The sequence below is a fragment of the Manis pentadactyla genome, chromosome 11 (genome assembly GCF_030020395.1).
Source record: "Manis pentadactyla isolate mManPen7 chromosome 11, mManPen7.hap1, whole genome shotgun sequence".
In the NCBI taxonomy this organism is placed as follows: domain Eukaryota; kingdom Metazoa; phylum Chordata; class Mammalia; order Pholidota; family Manidae; genus Manis; species Manis pentadactyla.
In genome coordinates this window covers 34,234,232-34,256,958 of record NC_080029.1, presented here as the reverse complement: position 1 = coordinate 34,256,958, position 22,727 = coordinate 34,234,232, and the positions used below count along the sequence as shown (strand labels likewise).

The following is a 22,727-nucleotide window of genomic DNA, read 5'->3' as shown; positions in this document are numbered from 1 at the left end:
GAGTGAAATTGACATATCTATGAGGTATTTAATGCTTACTGTGGAATTTGCCTTCTCAAGAATTGACTTTAATACAAAAATAAGATACTAATAAAAGATCTGGATGACAAATAAATTTCCTTAAAAATAGAAAATGGAGAACTAAGAGGAGAAAAAAGACAAGATTCAAACTTTTAAAAATTAAAGTTTTTCTGTTTTATGGGTGTAGTTAACAAGAACAGAACAAACATGCAGAGCAAGATTTTCTTAGAACTAGCAAAAGAAAATCAAATATGTATGTGGTTGAAAAAAAGGTTCAGTTTCTCAATATGTACAGAATTGACTATATTTTAGAAAATACCTCAAAATAACTCATTAAGTGCCAGTGATACATTTCCATAAATCTTTGTGATGGTAAGTGTAAAACCTGAATATTATTTCATACAGTTCAGTTTTTTAAGAGTAGAAGAAGAGCTGGTATATTCATTCATTCAATTAACACTTACTGAGTGCATACTATATTTTGCTGTGCTGGTTGCTGGAAATACAGCTAACGAACAAATCAGATAACAAAGGCATTTTTTATTCCTCCACTGTGCCATCTTCTCCTATACCTTCATTTCCCCACCCTAACTTTGTACTTTGGAACTTCATGAAGAATTTAAAACTAGAGAATGCACATTTAAAATTTTAGCTCATAAGGCATTGTGACAACGTAATGAAAAAAGAGGTTACAAAATTGAACATGGCAATATGGCAACCTAGAAAGAACAGGCCAGAAAATTATCGGTAATGAAGATTAAACATGATTTTAAGTATAAAATCACTGTTTTAAAAAATCAATAAAACATTCTGTTTTTAAGTTTTTATATCTTTATGGTGTTGCTATTGGTATGTGTGTATATATATAATCAGTAATACTGAGAATGGACTGATAGGAAATCAGAATCAGAACAATGAGCTGGCTCTGGTGCCATCTTTAAAGAATAATATGAAGATGTACAATAGACTTATCCTACAAATAACCTCATGTGTAGTTTGCTAGTATTATTAAACCAATGAAGATCAGTGTGTACCATAGGAAAAAAGTGACCAGTGTTCTGCTTTCCTGTTAACCTTACATGAACATCTCAACAAGATAACACCTGATTCTGATTAGAGAGAGTCATCTCCATTACAGAATTTTTTTTTAAGCCAGGTATTTTCTTTATCACAAGGTTCTCCTCAAATAGCTTGAACCTTGACATTTCAACCTCAAGGCTGTTTTATTATCTGGCAGATGTGTTGGTGATGGAGCCGTCTAAACTTCTGAGACCCTTACTATACTATCACTTCCTCTTTAACAGTGTTTTCTTTTCCCCACTGCAAAACCAGGCTCGGCTTCCCTCGTGCTCATCTACCTATAGTGTATCTGAGGTATACTTTGCACGTGTTTTCTTACATGGTCAACAACATGCTCGCCCTCACCATTTTTCTTATTTTATTTTCCTTTTGCCTTAATTTCTTTTGCCTTGCACTTTGCACTTGGATGAAAGGGATGAGGGTGCTAAAAGAGTTAGCTATTTTAGGGGGAAATTTCTATATTTTTATACTGTACTGTTTACTGAGTAACTTTTTTTGGCAGTCACTGTTCATGTTGAAATGGTTAAAGCCCAAATAGCCAACTTGATTGTTACCACCACCTTAATTCCATGAAGATTCCTTGAACCAGGTAGTTTATTAAACTCATATGGACTAAAGACAAAGATTACAGTGTGCAGAACTGTAATGAAGATTTACATTAAATTAGTGATGATCGTGTCCCATTAACCGTAGACACAAGGAAGCACTCAAAATTGGTTATTATATGTAAAGTTAATATGATTGCCCTATTTTTATGTAAAATAAAAGTCATTCCCTTTTTAAAAACTGATTAGGCTACTTAGGAAAATAGTTTCCTTCATACTTGTATTTTTATAAGTTTCTTATAATCTAGAAGAGCTTATCACTCATGAAATTCATGTTCTCTTAAAATATTTTATGTGAAATTTGACTTATGTTCTTTGTCTTTTTAGGGGTTTGATTTCTTATTCTTACCATAGCATAAATGGGTTTTCTGTTTTTGTGAACCAGATTAGTAAAAATATTATTAATAGAATTTGAATATCCTTTAAGTCTACTTTCCAAAACCTAGGACACTATCGAGTAACTCACAGAAAAGAGTAAATGAAACTTAAAATATGACTAGTGAATAAAAGGACTTTAATAGTCTGTGAATTTTAAGATCTTAATTTTTTACTTTTCAGACATAACATATTTCTACACATATTTACTTTGTGCAGGCCAGTGTAGCTACCATGCAAAGGCCAGTATTGTCAGCTTAATTCTGTATAGAAATATTATTTTTGGAATGTCATACAAAAAAAAAAAAAACAGAAAAATGGCACTACCTAAAATACCAAATAGTATATGTAGAAACATAGGCAGTGTAGCTTTTAACTTCAAACTTTAAATAAGAGCCTTGAAAGGAATAGCATGATTATATCCATCATAATCTCACAAAGTTGAAGTTACTGAGTCAATAGAGTTACAGCAATATTTTTTTATTTTTTCCTTTGCAAGTTGTTGCAGCTGTTACAGATTTTTTCCTCTTAAAACCGACTTTGTGGAGAATTAATTTCTTCTTGAAATAATATTTGTAGAGAAAAGCAAAATAATGAAAGTCAAATAAATTACTTGTGATATCAACATAGACTTTTGAAAGAGAAGGTTGATATCATCTCATCACCACATTTTCTATAGGTCTTTTCTTAATTCCCCAGGATTATGATTCCCAGTGTAAAAAATATATAACCCATTTCTTTCTGCCACTTCATCCAGGCAAGTCTACATTTCCCATGAGAGTGTGTAAGAAGTCTACCATTGGCATCATCTCCAATCACAGCCTACAGCATCCATCAGGGTATTACTTTCTCTGTGACAGCATGTGTGCAGGAGGGCTCTCAGGTTGGAATGTGGAACTGGTTTCTGGGGAGGATGGGACTGTGTATGCTGTGGCATTTGCTCCATAGCACTAGCTCTTAAATGAACTCTGGCTTCATCTGGGTTTGTTTCATTGTGACACATGAGCTTTTTTTATTTGTCATGAAGTATGTTCTCTTTTTGTCATTTGTGGTAAGGTTTTTATATTCCACTCAGTGCCACATCTCTAGACTCTATAGGTGTGTTTATTTTTCATGTATGATGCTATAAAGATCAGTACCATGAAAAACTCCTTAAGGAATCTAATACTCATGATAATCCTCCAGGCAGAAATAACCTTCCATAATTGTTTTCTATTTCATCTTAAATTGATAAATGATTATTGCATGAAATTTTAGACTATAAGTCTTAATAATTAACAAATTCAAGGGATGTCCTCATGTTTTGATTTTTCATATGAAAGCCTCTTAATGGTACCTTTGGTAGCGTGCATTATTTATTTTATAGCATCACTATGGAGATAGCTAAACCCTTTGCAGCTCAGCTTTTCTTTCACTCACATTTACATCATCTTCACTTATCTTCATTACTGAAGAAATAAATTCTCCACCAACTTATGTATCACACTGGCTTTACCAGTTTCATGTCACTATCTTCTGTGGCATTCATAAGACAAAAAATAATAATAATAAACCTTGTTCAAAAATGAATCTGTCAACAAGTAGGGACTCTGTGGCATCTTACTTCACTGATAGGCAGAGACTGCAATGGAGTATGGGGGGGGACTCAACAATAAGGGTGAATGTAGTAACACATTGTTTTTCTTGTGAAACCTCCATAAGAGTGTATATCAATGTACCTTAATAAAAAAATACATCACCAAAGAAAACACACCCACACAAAAAATGAATCTATCAATAAGTTGTACAAGAACAAGATGATTTCTAAACCTTACCTGGCAAATGTTACTCTGTGTAGTTGATAACCTTTTTGTAAAAAATACAGTTCTCTTAGTATGTGATAAACTCTGTGTTTTATACCTCATTTATCTTATTCCAATTAACCTTTACTACAGTTTGGTTTGGAGAAGATATTGTCATCCTCATTGTACAGACAAGGAAACTGAGGCTCAAAGAGGTTATATATCTTGCCTAAAGTCATAAAGCCGCCAAGTGAGTGACAGGAAATTGTTTTCTTAAATACCATGCTTTCTGCTGTTCAGGAGTTATGAAAAGTTATCAGCTTACTGAATGCATGCAGTAGTCTTATATTTTCACAGTATATATTTACCTAGTTCAGCTTGGTTATGTTGTTTTGGGTTTTACCTCATAAAAGGATGTAGCTGTAACTATAAGATACAAAACTTTAATTCAAGGCAATATTACAAAGATATAACTGTGTAATTTTTATTTTTTTCATATTTTGGCATCCAATAAATATTGAGCACCTACTATGCCTTATTTAAATATAATGCGCTAGCTATTCCTTGACCTTTGAAATTGGCTTCGCATTTAGAATGCATAAAATATCATGAATATAGTGAGATCAGTGTCTCAGGTTGCACATTATTACTATTGTTCATCCCTTCAAGCCAAGTTAAAAAAAAAGAAAGGAAGAACTCACCTTCCAAATTTCTTTGTTCTAGCAGTGTTTATGTTTTTGAAATCCTTTGAAAAAATTGTTTCAGAATTTAACTTTAAAATTTAAATAAGAGCCTTTAACATCTTAGATTTTCCAGTAGCAAGGTTGATTTAGAAAATTTGACATTCAGAAGCTAAACTATTTTTCCTTTTGAGTGGACAAACACTGAAACTTTTAGCCCCATAAAGAAAATGTGGCATTTTTAAGTTGTCACATTCAAAACAGTTGCCCTTTGAACTCTTTCAGGATGGTTCAAACATCAGTCAGTGTCCAGACACCAGTTCTGTCTAAACAAACCTTTGATGACTGACTTATTGTTACATCTGCAAATGGAAGTTTCAGTTGAACTGCAGGGAGTAGGTTTACATATTCAAGGAAGGACAGGAAGGAGGGAAGGGGCAAGACTGGGCTTTAAACACTGTAGCATTTCCTGTTTAAAAAGAAAAAATAAGGTCATTATTTTAAACACCAACAAGACTGTAAACTGTTTTAACTAGGAAAAAATAATAAAATGCAGTGAAGATTCATAAAATGAGTATTCGATAGTGTAAGATAATCACCTATGATTTTCTACTTTATACACTTAGAAAATCTTTACTAATTGATTTATTATTTATTTCAGTATATCGTTGTGATGTTCCACTCTTTCACTCTTTGTATTACTTTCATGCTTTTGTATTGGACATTTGGGAATAATGTGAAGAAATCTGTTGGAAATATTGTTTGAAAACACTACAGCTGCTGCTACCAAGGTTTCTTGACTGTTATGCCACTTTTGAATTTTTAAAAATTGATTGCAGTTTATAAATTTTGGGGGCCAAAATAAGAAAAAAGTATAGACCTCTCTGACTAGTCACTCCAAATAAGTAACCAGCCATAAAAATAATGAGAAAGCACATGACTTTCTCTTTGACAGGTTATTTGATAAGTGTACCTAATCAAAACATTCTTGAAAAATAATTGAAAAGAATTGGTTGACAATTTTTGAAAAAAGATGATGAGAACTTATGTCTTCTTTGGCATACATGTTTAAATTTCCATAATAGAGATTTTTTAAGCCCACTGTTTTAGTTGATACTAGTGAATTTTTGCTTATCCTCATACTGCCTCATGTACTCTAATCATTTCGAATACAAAAGAGGTCAAAAATCAAAGTAAGGCATGAGAATTTAAATATATGTATTACATAACTCTTCTCCTTCATGGATAACAAGTTTAGGAATTTTTTTAGCTAAGTGTCTTAAAACTAAGATATAAGTTATATATTTCTTTGAGATAGAGGTGTATTTAATTTGCTGCTATCATGATGCTATACTTTTCTTATGCTATAGAGAATCTACAAATGAAATAGATTAATTAGAGAAATGGGTAGTTAAAGCCCAAATAAATATTGGTACATTACAGTATGCACTAAAACGATGATGCCGGGGTTCTTGTTTGCGGAGCCGAAGAATGAGCGTCACAAACAGTCAAGGTAGGAGAGCAAGGTACAGGCTTCTATTTAGAGATACAGTGAAAGGACAGAGGGGACAAGAGAGTCCGTGGTGGTGCGTTGTCTAGGGGTTTTATAGGCAGTTGAGGATTTTTCGAGAACGTGAAAAAGAGTTTAGGGGTGTGGACTTGTTAAGTGGCTCCTGAATATTAAAAATTAACTTAACATAAGGAATTTCCTGCCTTGATTTCTCTCTGGGACACCGGCGCCTTGGTCTGGGAGCATATCAAAAGGCTGCCTGCCCAGCCCCCAAGGTGGGCTGAGGTATTGTCTACTTGCTAAAGAATCCTGCCTCTTGAACTTCCTGGGTGTTAAAATACAATCTTATCTTCAAGATGGAATTCTTCCTGCCCTTTACTATGCTGTTTACAGCTGGGTCTGCATGCTAAGTTAGTTGCTCAGTTTGCAGAATCACCTAGTCAAGTCTGAAGGAGGAAAGACAGCACATAGGCCTGGGCCTTTCAGTATGCTAAAGTGAATCTTCTACATGGTTACAAAAGTTTAGCATAATAAAACGTGTGCTACTCTTCTTTATCTGGGGAACATTAACTGATTTCACTGAAGAATGATTTTAGAGCTCAATGTTTAACATAGAGTTTTAGCAGGGGGGGTTTCCTTGCATGTACTTACATTGTTCTGACTGCAGATATCCTGCACTGCCCCCTCCGGAGGCCCTCACCCTGCTCTGACTACATCGATGGTCTCTGTCTCAACGACATAGCTCACCTGCATTCATACTTATATTTCCAGCTTCTGTTTGAATGTCTTTTCATAATCTGAAACTCAGCATATCCAACTCTGCTATCTAGATCTCTTCTACGATGTTCTTAGAGTTTTTAGGTCATATTTTTCAAGTTTCCCAGCACAGAAATTTAGTTATTTCTTACTCTTCTTATTTTTATTTTTGACAGTGTGTCATTAAATTTTGCCAGTTTTTTCTTCCTTTGAATTATCTTATTTTAATTCTTCAAATAGATAACAGTGGACTTTATAGCCAGATCTACTTTCAAATCCTGAGTTTAGTAAGACAAATGAATTTGGCATGTCGTATAGGAGGCACTTGAGAAGTATTTGGAAAATGGTGAGTGAGAGTGCTTATGCAGATAAATCAATCAACTTTTCTTAAGTTTATGAAGTTTCCACGTCTGAGTTTCAGGGAGACTTGATATATAATTTGTGTAAAATCTAACACATAGTAAGCATTAAATAAGCATGTTTCTTTTTCTTCTCTAACTTGGATGTATAAGGCTGTCACCTCAGACTTGGATTACAACAGTAGGTAACTAATTGGATTCCCTTTGTATAGCCCTTATTTCCTCTTACGCCAGACTAATCTTCCTAAACTCTAATTTCCCTCAGTTCTCTGATCAAAAAAATCTGTAATAGTCTACCTCTGAGTTGTTGTATCAAGAATGAATGTTTCTGCCTCTTTTTCAAAGTCCTTCATGCTTTAGCCAGCCACCATTTATCTAATTTCTAGTGACCAACAACTGCTTGTTTTCCCAGGAATTTCCTGATTTTAGCACTAAAATTACTATGTCCTGGAACTGTCCCAGTTTGAATATTGAAAGTTCTACATCCTAGGAACTTGTTCAGTCCCTGGTAAACAAGGACAATCGGCCATTTACTCTTTATCATGTGCCTACCACTCCAGTCAAGGTGACCCTTCTTGTCATATTATGTTCCTTCTTTCTTTTTTCTTTTTTGGCCGTTATTTGTGCTATTCTGTCTCCCTGAATGCCCTTCACTTCGTAACTCCAGTCCTTCTTCCTCTACCAACTCCTGTTCATCCTGATCATCCTCTTAAGGGAATTTTAGTTGTGCTTATAGACAGTATTATCCTGTATTACTTTTCCTCCTGCCTATTTGGTTGTTTTTCCACTGTTCCTTACATATTGGTAATCAGTTTGATTCACTCTCAGATTTTCTTCATTTCTCACTGTATATCTGCACTGTTCAATATAATAGCCAGTAGCCACATGTGGCTTTTAAATTTAAATTTAATTTAATTTAAAATTTAGTTTCTCACTTACAACAGCCATATTTCAAGTGCTCAATAGTCACCTGTGGCTAATGGCTACCATATTTGAAGGTATGGATATAGAACATTTCTTCATTGCAAAAAGTTCTATTACTGATATTCAATATGCTCCAGGGTTGATCTAATCAACCATTATTACTATGATCATCACCATCCACCATCATTATTATTATTTCTATGTATATAGCACTTACTTGGGTGAGGGATCATTCTAGAAGTTTCATAAATATTACCATCACATCATTGTACAGTAACCACCTTGGCATCAACTCCTATCTACAGCCCACAGAGTTATAAGCTTAACAGCACCCAAATTTGTTCCTTCATCCACTATTTTAACATATGACACTACTCAACTACTCACTGCTCACCTGCAAGTTATCTTGTATTCCTTATGGCCAATCAGAACCTAAGTCCTATAGATTCTGCCTCTTTGGTATTGCAAGAATCTATGCCTTTCTCACCAGAGCTACTTTCAATGACTTAGTTGGATTTCTCATCTGGATTACTAGATTAATCTCCTCTACCCTCATCATTGATTTGGTAAATGTCTGTGATCCATCTTCACATTGCTTACCAGAATGAACTTGTTAATATGTTAATGTAATCATGCCATTCCTCTATTTAAAATCTTTAAAAGGCTCTCTCTCCATAACCCTTAGGAATTGGTCCCTACCTTCCTCATCACTACTCCTCTTACACTCCCTATCATGGTTAAAAGAGCTTCAGCCTTACTTTTTGCCATTTCCAGAAAGCCTTTCCTGGTAATCTCCCCTCAGCTCCCTACCTATCTGAGTTAGGTACATCTCTTACATATCCCCGTAGCAGTTTGTGCTACCTTCTATTATAGCACTTATCATTGACATGTTGTAATTGTTAATGTTTACTTAACTGTCTTTTCCTATTGTATTGTGAGCTCTTGGGGCCAGAGGATACTTTTTTTTTTTTTTTAATCTGTAATTCACTGGCTAGATCTGTTTGAGGCAAACAGTAGGTATTCAGTAAGTGTTGAATAAATTATTGAATGATTGACATTTAATTATACCCTAATTGCTGTATTTATAATAGTTTTCACTCTGTTATTAGATTATGAAACTTAGTTTGTTCAGAAAAGACAATGATTTAGCTTCTTTTGGATTTTATTTCCTCCCGCATCTAGCACAAGATAAATGTCCCTAGGATTTGCATACATTTCTCTAATTCCCTGACCCATATATTAATCAAGGTCAATGCTTCTAAAACATTTTAATTCTACACTGAATGGTTATTCCTGCAGCAAACTGTGGTACTCCTTTTTTTTTTTTAATGAATAAAGAACAGGTAGCTGGCCCAATTTTTCTTGAGTGCAGGCACAAACAGTGTCTAACAGTTACTCCAATCTCTGTGACTCTAATTCCTTCACTGACCTTGTATGTAATGGAAGGGAAGAGAGTCTCAAGCTGTAGAATTGACTTTCTTGCCCTATGTTTGAAACCTAAAATTTACCAACAGTAGTGCAGATTTGTTCTCTGTGACCCAATCAGTCTCCTTGACATCCTGTGTTAAAAACACTGGGAACTCTGAAAAATCATGCTCTCATAAATTCATATGCTAAATCATATGGGAATCAGAATTGGTATGCAAGCAAAAAAATACAGAAAGCTGAAGTTTATTGATAAGCCAGTATTAAGTATTCCTTAGTTAGCTTTCAGCAAAATTAAAGTTTGAATCTAGTGTTACTGATTGATAAATAAGTTGTATATAGGCTTCTGACTAAAGCTTCTTCATCTAGTACGAAGAAACAAAAGGAGTATTGGCAGGCAATTTAACTCAAAAGAAGGATGTATAAATTTCCATTGACTTTTTTTTATTGCTCTCTATACAATGTGAGGGAAATTGGCTTCACAGTGATTTTTTACTCCTCTCTGGGCTGATGCCCATCATTCTTTTTCTTCATATACCCCCTGCACCACAGGCCAGCATTTTGTCTCCTTTTCTCTTTTCTTTCTTAATTAACCCAATTGTCTTTTCTACATGGGAGGTAGTGCTTGCTTGTGCAACTTCCTTTAAATCACAGAGATTTAATGAATACCAAGCAGCTCATGGTGACACCTGCTATGGTTCATACCCATAGGTTTACAGACAGGTTTGGTTTACCACCAATCCTAGTCTAATTTTTAAAGATTCATATAACTATCCTCTTGGATACCAACAATGTAAATTTTCCTTTGCTTGTTCACACAAACATTCATTTGGGTACAATGAAATGTATAGCCTAGACTTCACAAATGAAATAACCAGTTTTCTCTGGTCATCTTTTTTTCCTCTTTCAGAAAACCTTCCTTTTACCAGTATTCTTCATCTAAACCACAGAACAAGAAGTGATTTATGTGGCTGTTTTCTCAAGCTCCTATGAAGATGTAGCCAGTCTAGTTTCATAAAAGAGAAATTAATTCATTACATGCAAGGAATATATAGTGCATTAGGGCTTAATTCTCTCCCCAGAGTCGAGAAAGATACAGTGATTCTTTCTTTGCTTATAAGTAGTTCAGTAATTCTTGAAGCCATTTATTTAAAGCCATACTTAAAATTTCTCCTTTGCGAATTCTCCTTACTGCCTTTTTCTTTGTACACTGAAATCTCTGAGTAGTCTCATGCTTACCATGTAAATTTAAGATTTGAGAGTGTGAAGCATGTTTTTAATTAGAGAGGTTTTTTAAATAAACTTTCTCTGAAAGAATCAAGAACTTTAACCAGCTTCTCACCAAATTCTAAGGATGTTCATGCTTTTGTCAGTTACTAATGTTTATTGGTTTTCTCACACTATTAAAGTAAGCCTATTCATTAATTGAAGATCAATTCAGCTTAGTGCTTCAAAGTTTGAGTTTGGGCTAGATTTGAACCCTAGCCCTGGCCCTGCCTCTCACTAGCTTTGGAATATTCAGCAAGTTAACTTGTTTGCACTTCATATTCCTATAAAATGAGAATGCTACCACCTTTTTAGGGTACCTAATGATTAGATCACTGGGTACTGTTTAGTGCTATGCCTGATATAAATAAGTACTCAATAAGTAATAACTGTTATTATTATCAGTACTGATTGTTTACTATATACATTCTGTGTTCTTAGTGTCTTCTAAACAAGGTAAGGTCTTTAAGCCAGCTGAGCAAAGTAAAACAAATATATGACTGAATTAGAAGAGGTGTTTTCTACTGCCTGGTCTGTTCATGAGAAAGCTAGTTCATCATGAATGTAGCAAACAGGATTTTTAATCCTGTTAAAAAATTAATGGTACAATTTTAAAGGAATTTGATCTTGATTATCCCATGTGCATGTTGCTTTCTAAATGAAAGTTCAGCCAGAATGTCAAATGCAGATTAAAAATATGCTTTGAGCTTGAAAGTCTGTAATGGATTTTTAAATCTTGAGTAAATGTAAAAATTGAAATTGATAGAACTGTGTTATTTTATTTGGTTGTTTATAGTTTCAGTTTTGCTAACACTACCAATAGGTCATGATTAGTCATCAGTTATCTTTTGAGCACCTACACTACAGGGTAGACACTGCCATATTAGATATGTGGAATATAGCAAAAATTAAATACAGGTCCTCACTTAAGGTTTTTACAAAATGGAATATTGTCTATTTTTTTAAAAATCGTATGTATTCAGGCTCTGGTTTTTGAAAATATTATAGAGGAATTGTTTTTGGCTCTGAAAATTAAAGCTACTCAATGTTAGCATCAAAAACATCTGTAAGAAAAACCATCATACTTGTGTCCTGTGTGCACAAAATAGTCATGGGAGATTTATTTTAAAATTCACCAAATTATTGTTAAGTCCCCAGAAAAGAACTTGCTTAGGCAAGATTTTCTCAGACTAGATTGGAGTTCTTGGGGCCTTACTGTATAACCTTAAAAATGCCATAATATTTCTTTAGGCCATATTTTTGTCTACACAGAGATGGTACCAGTTATTCTAAGTTGGTGGTAAGGCTTATTTAATAATTGCCAAGTACAGACCTCTTTGGAAAGGGTAATGGCAGAGCATGACATTACTCTCTATTAACAATACTTACAGGAGGAGAATGTAAATTTTCACGTTTCAGGTGCTCTTCTCTGCTTTGCTAAATTACTTGGTACATTTGAGTGGTATAGAAGAACCCTGACTGAGAGAGAACCCCAGTAAACATAGGTCAGAATTAATAGCATACACAAAGGAGATATAGCTTATATAAAGGTATTTGATTTTTTTGATCCACTCAGTTGAATTTATTTTTAATCCTATGTATTCCATTTTGATCACACTAATAGTCTTTCTCATGTATTTTTAGCCACTTAATTGTGTTATCTAATAAATGCTTCCTACCCTATTTTACAATTGTGGCTATTATTCTCTAAAGTACATTACTCTATAATATTTACAGTCTTAATAATCCTTTGTGTACTATTCCTATTATTCAAAAGAGTTTCTTAATAGTATCATTTTATCTTCTCACAACATCTCTCTGACAGAATTTTCATTTTATTCTAAATTTTAACAAGAATTACAGAATTAAAAATTACAGAGAATTAAGTGTTTTTCAGAAAGATGTACCCTCTCATTATAAATAGGCTAAGCTAGAAATAAAAATAGAAAATGTATGGTAATGTCCTTTCAATTGGCTTTGAAAACTTCAACTTAGGTAATTCCGTGTATATAATGTCGGAATATTTCATAGGTATGCTTATTTTACATTACTGACTTCTCTTCATCTTAAATATTTTGGGAACCCAGACTCGTTTAGTTTTTCATTGAGGTATTTTATATCCAAGAGTAAGTATCAATGCATTGGATGATAAATTAAAATCACATACAGCCTTTGAAATATATACGCCTGCATCATTTGTGAATCTTCTTTATAAAGTGCTTTTGACTTAATTTCCATGTGACTTGTAACTTCAGAAAGTGAGGAATTATGAAACATAGTAAGGTTTATGGTATGAAGCTGGATGTGTATTATGCATAAGAAAGCTAATTTTGCATATATCTCTTGGAATTGAAAGTGGAGAAGAAGTAGGTATGTTGGCACTCAAATGTTTTGCATTTTAAGGAAATCATAAAAAGAGAGAAGGGAAGGGAAAAAGAAGGAAGAAAGGAAGGGATGGAGAAGAGAAATAAACTCAGCTTTTCATTCCCTTTTCTACAGTATTTAAAGAATAAGTCAGTTATTCTGACTTTACGATATTAAATATTTGCAGAACATAAGCAGCAACTTACACAACAAGGGTGAATTCAAAAATACCTTAAGGATATTTCTGGATTCATGTTCCACGAAACCCTGAATGGAATTCAGATTCATATATGGACTTTTATAGCATACTTTTTTATTATAATAGCAATTTTCCTTATCCTGCTGCTAAGTCTGCCTCAGTATCGGAAAACAAGGATCTATTTTTGAAATTCTGTCCATGCCGTTCTGCACTCAGTATTGCGTAGTATAACAAAAATTAACTTGGTGCTTTTTTTTCCTTTGACAACTTGCTGCCATCTTAGCACACAGCAGTTAAACCTAATTCTCTTTGGGCTGCCATGTCTAACTGTTCTTATTGAGAAGCGTGGCATGAACTGACGCATGGCTCTTTAAGAAGGCTGCTGTGTAAATCTGCACTGAGAGAAAAATTCCTGTAGCAATCTAGCCCCTTGAATTGAGTATGGAAGCTGCAGTAATTAATGATGCACTTTTCTGTACAGTGCTTGACAGAGAAGGAAATTCCCCAGGAATGAGAGTGAGAACTGAGGTAAAAAAAAAAAATGGTCTTCTGCAATCAGATGCTGCTAAACTACTTCTCAGTTGTTGAGTTAGACATCCTTTCAAAGAATGCACGTAAGTGAGAGAGTAAGAAAGAGAAAAAAGGATGCCACCGAGACCAGAAAGAAGTTATATGAGAATATGTTGAGTCAATCTATAATCTCAATTATTTGGCTTAGAGTCTAAAATATTTTTAAGTCAAATTAAGACTAATTTTATTGTCTTACCATTAGATTTCACAGCCTAATCACCCAACTTTAAATATTTCAAAAATGACTTAATTCCTTCATATCCATGACAGTTTCAGACTTTTTAAACAATCCTTATCATTACCTTCAATATTTTTAATGTTTAGTAGGAGCTTTGGTTTAGTGATCACATAATCTGCACCCTTCATCTTGTTTTATGTATGATTTTTTACTAGAAATAAATAAGACTACACACTATTTTTCCCAGTTGAAAAAAAAACTTCCTTTTTTCCTTTCACATTACAGTTTCATCATGAAACGATGGAAAGCAAGTGAATGGTCCCAAATTGGGCATTCAATCTTTATATTCTTAAGTGATTTTTCTGGGCATGAATTATTAAATTTTGCTTAGTTTATATCAGGATGCTCCCAAAGAAAATTAATGTAAGTGCTATAATCAAACCATACAACTCAGTTACTCCGAAGTTCAGTATATAAGCTAATGAAGTTGAAACAAAAAACACTCCTTGCCAGAAGCTCAGAATCATCTAAATGGTCTCCTTCAGCTCATTTCCTTTTATACATAGCAAGTTCATCTATAATCTCTCCAATTCATCTGTTTTAGAGCAGTGTGCACAGTTAAAGAGTTAAATGAGAAGTCAAAATTATCTTGGGCTCTTTGTTGAACCTCATCTGCTACCATGTAGCAAGGGTCTCTGTAGCCATTCTCACAGGTCAGTGACAATAACATTTCTAAAGTGTCCTTGGGCATAAGTACCACTCTTTCAGTACACCTCTGTGACTATCCTTGAAATTAACTAACAGCATAACAGCTGTTTCAAGGCTTTCGCATGAAATTTCCTATCAACAGTTATCTATTTGGGCTTGGCTTTACTTAGTCATTTATCCTAGTAAATGTAGTCATACTATGTCATTGCTTTAAGTTTTTGAAGTCACTTTGGCTCCCTTTTAAACATCCCATCCACAATGGGAAATTTTGCTACTGGTCTTAAGATTAGTCGTGATATGATTCAAAATACCTATCTGTTCTCTTATACACATATACCTTTTTAAATGTTATAAGCTGTGCCTTTTGACTATGGCCTATTGATTTCAAAAGATAATTTCAGATCAGGGATGATATTGGTGTTTTTAAGATCTGCCTTGTGTTTTGAAGGTTAAAGTAAGAAGTATGAAGAGAATAATTATAAGGGATCCCCAAACCCATTATTTATTACCTCACTTACATTCACCCACTTTCTTCTGTAGTTCTCTGTACTCCACTCTTTTCTGTGCTTCTTTTCCCTTTCCTTGTGTGTATGTGTGTGTGTGTGTGTGTGTGTGTGTGTGTGTGTGTGTGTGTGTGTGTGTGTGATTAGAAACTACCTGTCTTCTTTATCTCTAGCTGTTTCTTGTTTTCATTTTCCTTTTCAATGAATAATAACCCAACCCATCTCAGCCAGTGAGAAAAAGTATGAACCTTAGTAATTGTTGTTAAATGAATATGTGTATCTCAATTTGCTATAAAGAAACAAAATGGGATAAGCATTGTTGCTTTAGTGTTTAAACACATGCTGAGTATTTAAATATGGTGACCCAGTCATAATTTACTGTGCCTAAATTATAGACTGACTAGCTCACAGGAATATGGGAGAGATAATCTGCATGAATTTAGCATAAGTGAATTAGGTATGATATTTCTACCTGTAAAATCTCTAAGTCATACACTGACCCTGTGAAAAAACTATTTATAGAAAGAATGTATGTGCATTTTGCAGCTTGGCTAAGCTAAAACATAGTGAGTCCAAGGTTACAGATTTTTTTGTAAAGCCAGTTAGCTTCACAGCTGTTCTATGATGACAGACTGTCAGTAATCCTGAATACCTTATTGAAGATACATACAGAGGGGAAGGACTGAGGAAGGATATGTTTATGGTTCAGAAGAAATCTATCAACAGTTGAGTGAAACTGATTTTAACAAATAATAAAATGGTCAGTTTATATTTGTACTAAAATGTTTGAAGTTTAGAATTTTAAAAAGAATCAAATATCTATTATTTTCAACAGCAGTTTCTATTTTTCATTTTCAATAACTTTTGTGTGGTTTTCAGTGAAGAATATAGATAAGCAAAGAGATAAAAATATCACCCTTGAACTCCCCCATGTTAATTGCTATTAACATTTAGCAAAAAGAAATAAAAAGGATGGTGAACTATAGGAGAGAAGAAAGTAGAGAGTTCTATAGGGAATGTAGGGTAAATAAAGAATAGAGAAGCATTTATAGAAGGAAGAATTATTGAAAAGTTCCCTATGTGCAAAAATTTTAAGAACAGCTGGTATATAAGATTTAAGAGTCAGAAAGCACTGGATGAGTCTCTGCAGAGTTTGACTTGATTGTATTCCTCATATGACAACTGAGCAACTCAAAGCACAACAAGGCCACCTAAAAGCAACCCTGAGAAGGGTGGAGGGAGTAAATTAGTTCATGGTGATACTGGCAAGGACAGTGGTTACAATTTAACAGCATTCTCAGTTCAATATATACTTAATGAAGGGGGAAAAAAATGAAAAATATATGCATTGAAAACAGTGGCATTGTGTTTGTTCTTGGAATAAAGCAAGCAGAAGAGTATCCACCATAATTCCGAATTCTAAATTCAAGAAATCTAAGCCAGAGGTTCTCATATAAATGTCCTTTGGTGAACCAGTTCCTTTTTTTCTCTTTCTCTTTTTGTACTGTCCTCATTTTTAAATGAAATATTTCAAATATATAGTAAAGAATAAGTAGCATAACAAACATCCATATATTTACCATCTAGATTTAACAAAATTAATGTTTATTATAACTTCTTTAGTACATTTAACATATTTTTATAATTAAAGAATTAAGACAAAACTGAAATTTCTTTGCATAGAGTTGTCATTATATAACAACATTACATTATATGACAAAGATTAGAAATATATTCTTTCCACATATATGGCATCTATTGACCCTGCATTTGAATGGTATTGTATTTCTAAGGATATTTCTAAGCCTTTTGTTCCTATGACACCCTTATATGTTTCTGCTTATATTTATTTTTAAAATAACACTGGCTTATAAAATCAGTAGCATGATTTTAATGATTTTTGGTATATACTAGTGGAGATAGAATACACACACAGAGTTACACACATACAATATATGTATACTGTTGGAAAGGAAGAATTTTCTTCTACCTGTCAAAGGTTTTTCTGGCTTGTCTAAGAATTAAATTGACATGAGATATTAACAACAGAAAATCAAATTTAATTTCATACATATGGGAACCCCAGATATATGAGAGGTTCAAACACAGAAAGGTAAAATGAGGTATATATGTTATCCTGAGCTAAGAATGGGATAGAGGCCTGGGGCTTCAAAGAGGAGGAGGGCAATTCACAGAAATATAAGAAGAGCAGACATTTCCCTGCCATACAGATGTGTTACTCAACTAAAATTTACCTATGGTAAAAACTCTCATTCTGGGAAAGACCCCCAGTTTAAAATCTTCCAGGTAGTTAAAGGAGGGGTAAAAGTTTCTTTTGAGCCTATTGGTTGCCTTCAGCTCAAAATAGTCCACATGCAAAAGTGACCCATTATGGGAAGACTTGTTCTGAACCCCTTCAATGTGCTGTATATATACTATTTATACATATGTTTATATATTATACATATATATTTGTTCATTTTCCTGTTTGTTATGCTGAGACAGCAATAAACTGGCCAGAAGTAGGCAAGAGATCTCAAGAACTGCTCTTAATGATCCCAACCAAAAGCCTCTGTGCCATAGATCTATACTAGAAATAAAAAGGAACAAACAGGGATGCAAAATAAACAAAAAACACTAAACACCCCCTGGCACAATTTATAACATCATTCTGTTCCAAATGAAACTTAATGTAGTTTGGACATGGGTTCTGATGATTGATTGTTAAGAGTAGAAATACTTTATAACTCAGCTTTCACTACTTTGATGATTATTATATACTATGGATGTATTTTTTTTATAATCTTTTAAAACACCATAAAACTTCCAGTTAAATACAGGTATACTGTCTGGAAAATACAAGTATAGTAACTATCATGGATTAATAGCAATATGGTTTCACAAGAGCTTTTATGCAGAAATATATAGTAAAACTTCAATAAACAAAAAATTGTGTCAGAGGTGGCTTCGTTGATTTTTATGAAATACCAAATTCTCTCCAAAAGAGATTTTTTTCTCTGTTTTAGCTGGAAACCTAAGTCTGAACACCTATTATGTCTCTTTTTACTACCCATCTTTGGCCCTTCTAACAAATTGCAATATTCTCTTTGGTCTAGAAGAGGTTGTAAACAGTTTCAGTCTAGGAAGGATTGAGAACAGTAGTTCCAATTAGTAGCATAATCATCATAGCTATCATCACTCTCACCCCTATTATTATCATCAGGAGTAGCACATATTTACCCTTTATTAAATGTCAAGTGTAGTGCCAAGTGCTCCACCTGCATTAGTTTATTTAATTCTGACAACAATCCTTTGAGGTAGAAACTCAACAAAGCATTAGCCTTTGTACACTACTAGCTATTCTCTCTGTCTGGAAAGTTCTTCTCCTTGATCTTCATCTAGCTGTCTCACAGCTTAACTCAAATAATACCAATATTCAAAGAACTCTTCCTTGCCCACTCTACCTAAAATAGCTATACCCTATCACTATTCACTTTTTACCCCAGTACGTGTTTTATTTTCTTCATAAGCACTTATTGGTATCTAAAACTATCTTATTTATTTACTTACTAGTTTAAGTGTTCAAAATATGTCTACTTCTATTAGAATGTAAGCTCCAAGGTAGCAAGGTCCCTGTTGATCTTGTTCATGTTTTACACTTTGCACCTAGATCAGAGCCTGGCAATGATTAGGTGCTCAAAAAGTATTTGTTCGGTAAATGAATGGTGTCATTCTGATTCTTGTAAATGTGGGAACTAATGCTTAAACAGTACTTGAGCCAAGGTCACGTACCTAGCAAAATGTCCTGCTCTGTATGTGCTTAAAGAAGGATTCATTGTATGCACGGGTTTCTAGCCTTATGGTAAAAATAACAAACATAGTAATAGCTAGTATTCATAAACTGTTCATTCTGAGCCACTCTTCCAAGCAAACACTTTACACATATTATCTCATTTTCTTCACAACTTCCCCATGAGAGAAGTATTGCTATTATTCTCATTTTATACATAAGAAAACAGAGACATAGAGAAATTATGACTTATCCAGTGTTACCCAGCTAATAATGATAGAATCAAGATTCAGATCCAGGCCATCTGGTTCCCAGTACGACTCCCCGAACTTCCTTTCATTATACCAATTTTCCTTCACGCCTACATCTACATGCCTATTCTATATGGTTCTCATTGCTAAGGGAAACAGTCAGCAGCAAAAAAGCAATAAATCAATTTTGGATAGATACATGCATGTGCATATGTGTATGTGGAAGTTTACCTTCTGTTCGAGTTTTAAATGTGATGACTGTTGAGTGACTCTTCCATTTCATTAATTGTCTAAACCAATAGGAATAGGGCAAGTGAAGCAGAAATTTTTTTAAGCCTGTGGTCTTCATAACTGCTTGCTAACCATGTGCTTTTAGTTTTTTTAGATGGTCTATTAAATGGGAAGTTGATTAATTCAGTGAAGAATTTTACATAATTTTCTCAAAAAAGGAGGATTTCTTTCATATAGTTTGATAAAGGGCAGCATATAGAGGCAGGAAAGGCTTCTTAGAGCCACAAAATCCTAGAGATAAAAAGAAGCCTGGAAATTATCTAGGTCAGAGGTTTTTTTCACCCTTTTTCTTCCATGGACCCACTTGGGAATCTGGCATAGCCAATAGAATTCTTTCAAAAAAGTTTATTTAAGTATATAAAATAAAATGCATAGGATTACAAAGAAAGCTAATTGAAATCACTTTCGAAATATCTATAAAGACAGATTTGTTATAATACTGCCTCTTTTTAAATACATTAAATAATATAATCTAGGAACAAATCATTAGACTACCATAATTGAAATCTTGATAAAACATGAGCAATATTTTAAGATATCCACAATACTTTGAAACAGTAAATTCTAATATTACTGTATTTATCACATAAGCTCATAATGAAAGAAATTAATAAAATTCAGTTAAGTTGGTAAATTTAAAAATTGTAATTTTTTTCCCCATCCCAGTGAATGGACCCCTGATTTTTATCCACAAGTTCTCTCAAGGGCTCCATCTTTCTCAGTTGAAACCCCTGGCTGGAAACATCTTCATTTTGCAGATGAGGAAACTTAGCCCTATAGAACGGAAATAACTTGACTGAAATCATACAACACAGGATTAGACTAATCCTTGCAGAGGTAAACGCAGACCTTAACCTTTTTCTGAAGCTTTAGTCTAGAAATTGACAATTGTGTTCTGTTACTTGTCACTGATTCATGGCATAATCTGAAACAAATTGTTTATTCTCATCATGCCTCACATTCTACCCATATGAAATATTGATGACTTTTTAAACCTACATAAGGATAACAATAATGACTCCGATTTGAATTGCTTTTTTTTACTTTCACATACATTAACCTATTTAATTTTCCCTATTTTATGAATAAAGAAATTAAAACTTCCAAAATGTTGAATGTCATATCTAAGGTCACACAGCTAGGAAAAGGGAAAACCAATATCAGAAACAATACCACTGGACACCACAGGTTATTCCCTTTATCATGCTGCCTTTCATGTCATAAATAAACCGAGCTCTGAGTTCTTTAGTTGAATATGTGTTGTGATAACATAAATCTAAACACAATGAGTTGTCTTGACTCAGATGAACCAAATATTTGTTTCATCCTAAATAAGTAATAAATTTATTTTCCTAATAAATAAATTAAAATGAATGAGTGGGTCTCCAGAAGAGACCTTTTCTATATCAATTCTCCATTTTTGCTGTAAGAAGTGAGAAGAGAAAGAAATCGACTTAAAAGAGTTGGAGATTGTAGAGTTGTTGGCTTGATGTTTAAGTCAAATTTTCTATCCTTCTGTTTCTGAGTAGGCTAAAGAGACAAGTAATCTGAGTAAATGCCAATGAGGTCCTTGTCCTGTCCTCTTTTTAAGTTTTGTTTCTATGAGTAAATGGTATTCAGTGAAGTTTGTTCTTTCTGAGACAGTTTGCTCTTAAGTAAGCTTAGTAAGGTAAAAAAACTAATATTGCAAGGGCCATGGTGCATCAAAACTCCCTAAAATCTCTGTCATTCTAATGACCTGACCATACCATCCTCTTAGAAAATAAGAAATCTTCTTAACCTGACCTTAAACCTTTATTATAGAATAACCTATATTGAACTCCAAATGTCACTAAAGTGAATGTGTTTTCCAAGTTTTTAAGATCATACTGCAGGGTACCCAGATATTTCTTAAGTATAATTTACGTACTTTTCATGTTTTTCTTAATATTAACAGGTCTATTTAATTAAAAATCATTTTTAAGATAGTACAAGATTAGCTATGATCACACTTGTACTATAAGAAGTAAATTTTAGTCTGAGATTGAAAAAAGCCATAATTACTGTATAATAAACAAACATTAAGATAAGCAAATGTTTACTCTGTACAAAGCACTATATTTGACATAGTAGGAAATGTAAGACAATTAATCATGGTCCTTTCCCTCTGAAAACTTTTATGTTTTAGGACCGATATCAATAATTGGAATATGAGTAACTATGATAACTCTTGTAATAGAAGTTCAGAGAAGAGGCTTTAAGAATTTAGGCAAACCTAAAACTAGTTTGTGGTGACGGTTGTACAGCCAAATAAATTTATTAAAAGTCATCAAACTGTACAGTTACAAACAGTGAATTTATGTCAAGTCAATTGTATTTCAATGAAGCTGTTAAAAGAGTTTAGGGAATGAAGAAATTATTTCTGATTGAGAAATTGGCAGAATATTTTTTGTAGATGGTACAATTTAAGCTGGATCTTAAAGGATTAGTAGTATTTGGATCAGAAAATAATCAGTGGAGTATTCCAAAGAGAGAAAATGGCTTGTCTAAGGCCTAAAAGCTCATGAGTACAAGGAATATTCTGAAAGAGCTAGTTCAGACTTTTCTCCATGCCTTAGATTACATGGCTTGCATTCCTCCCAGTACACATGGCTATAGGGCTGTGGCATTTACAAAAAAGTTTTGGTCAGTACCTAATGATAACATAAAACCATGAATGGATTTTTTTTCTTTCTTTCTTTGGGTCAAAAACTAGAATTAACCTCCATTTTTAGCTTGATGAGGAAGTTACACTGAGGAGTATGTGTAACTGCAGTTATTTCACAGCTGTCATGGCTCCACTAATCATAATAACTACTAACATTTGTTTCCACCTTTATAGCTTAAAATCAAGACAAGCTAAAGGGAAGGTCAAAATATTCTGGCCTGCTAAGAATTGGGCAAGGTAGAGAAAATAGTTAACATAAGTTAAATGATCTCTGAACAATTAAAAATCTGCTAATGAATTGCATGCCACACATGAATCAAAATACATCTCATACAAAAAATAAGTGACATTAATTACTATCATCAATAATAAGAAAGCAAAGTTGAAATTTTTTCTAATGAGCTA

The 22,727-nt window shown here is 33.6% G+C and overlaps 1 protein-coding gene across 14 annotated transcripts in view; it reads left to right on the top strand.

Moving 5' to 3' along the window:
- Window positions 1-22,727, top strand: part of GPHN (gephyrin) — a 752,379-nt gene that overhangs the window by 562,709 nt on the left and 166,943 nt on the right. For 3 of the 14 annotated variants that reach the window (XM_036906014.2, XM_036906010.2, XM_036906019.2), the window contains one exon: window positions 1,354-1,395. The exons of the other annotated variants lie outside the window; for them this stretch is intronic. In XM_036906014.2, the coding sequence (XP_036761909.1) occupies window positions 1,354-1,395 (42 nt within the window). The remainder of the gene's footprint in view (window positions 1-1,353; window positions 1,396-22,727) is intronic. 14 annotated transcript variants of the gene reach the window in all.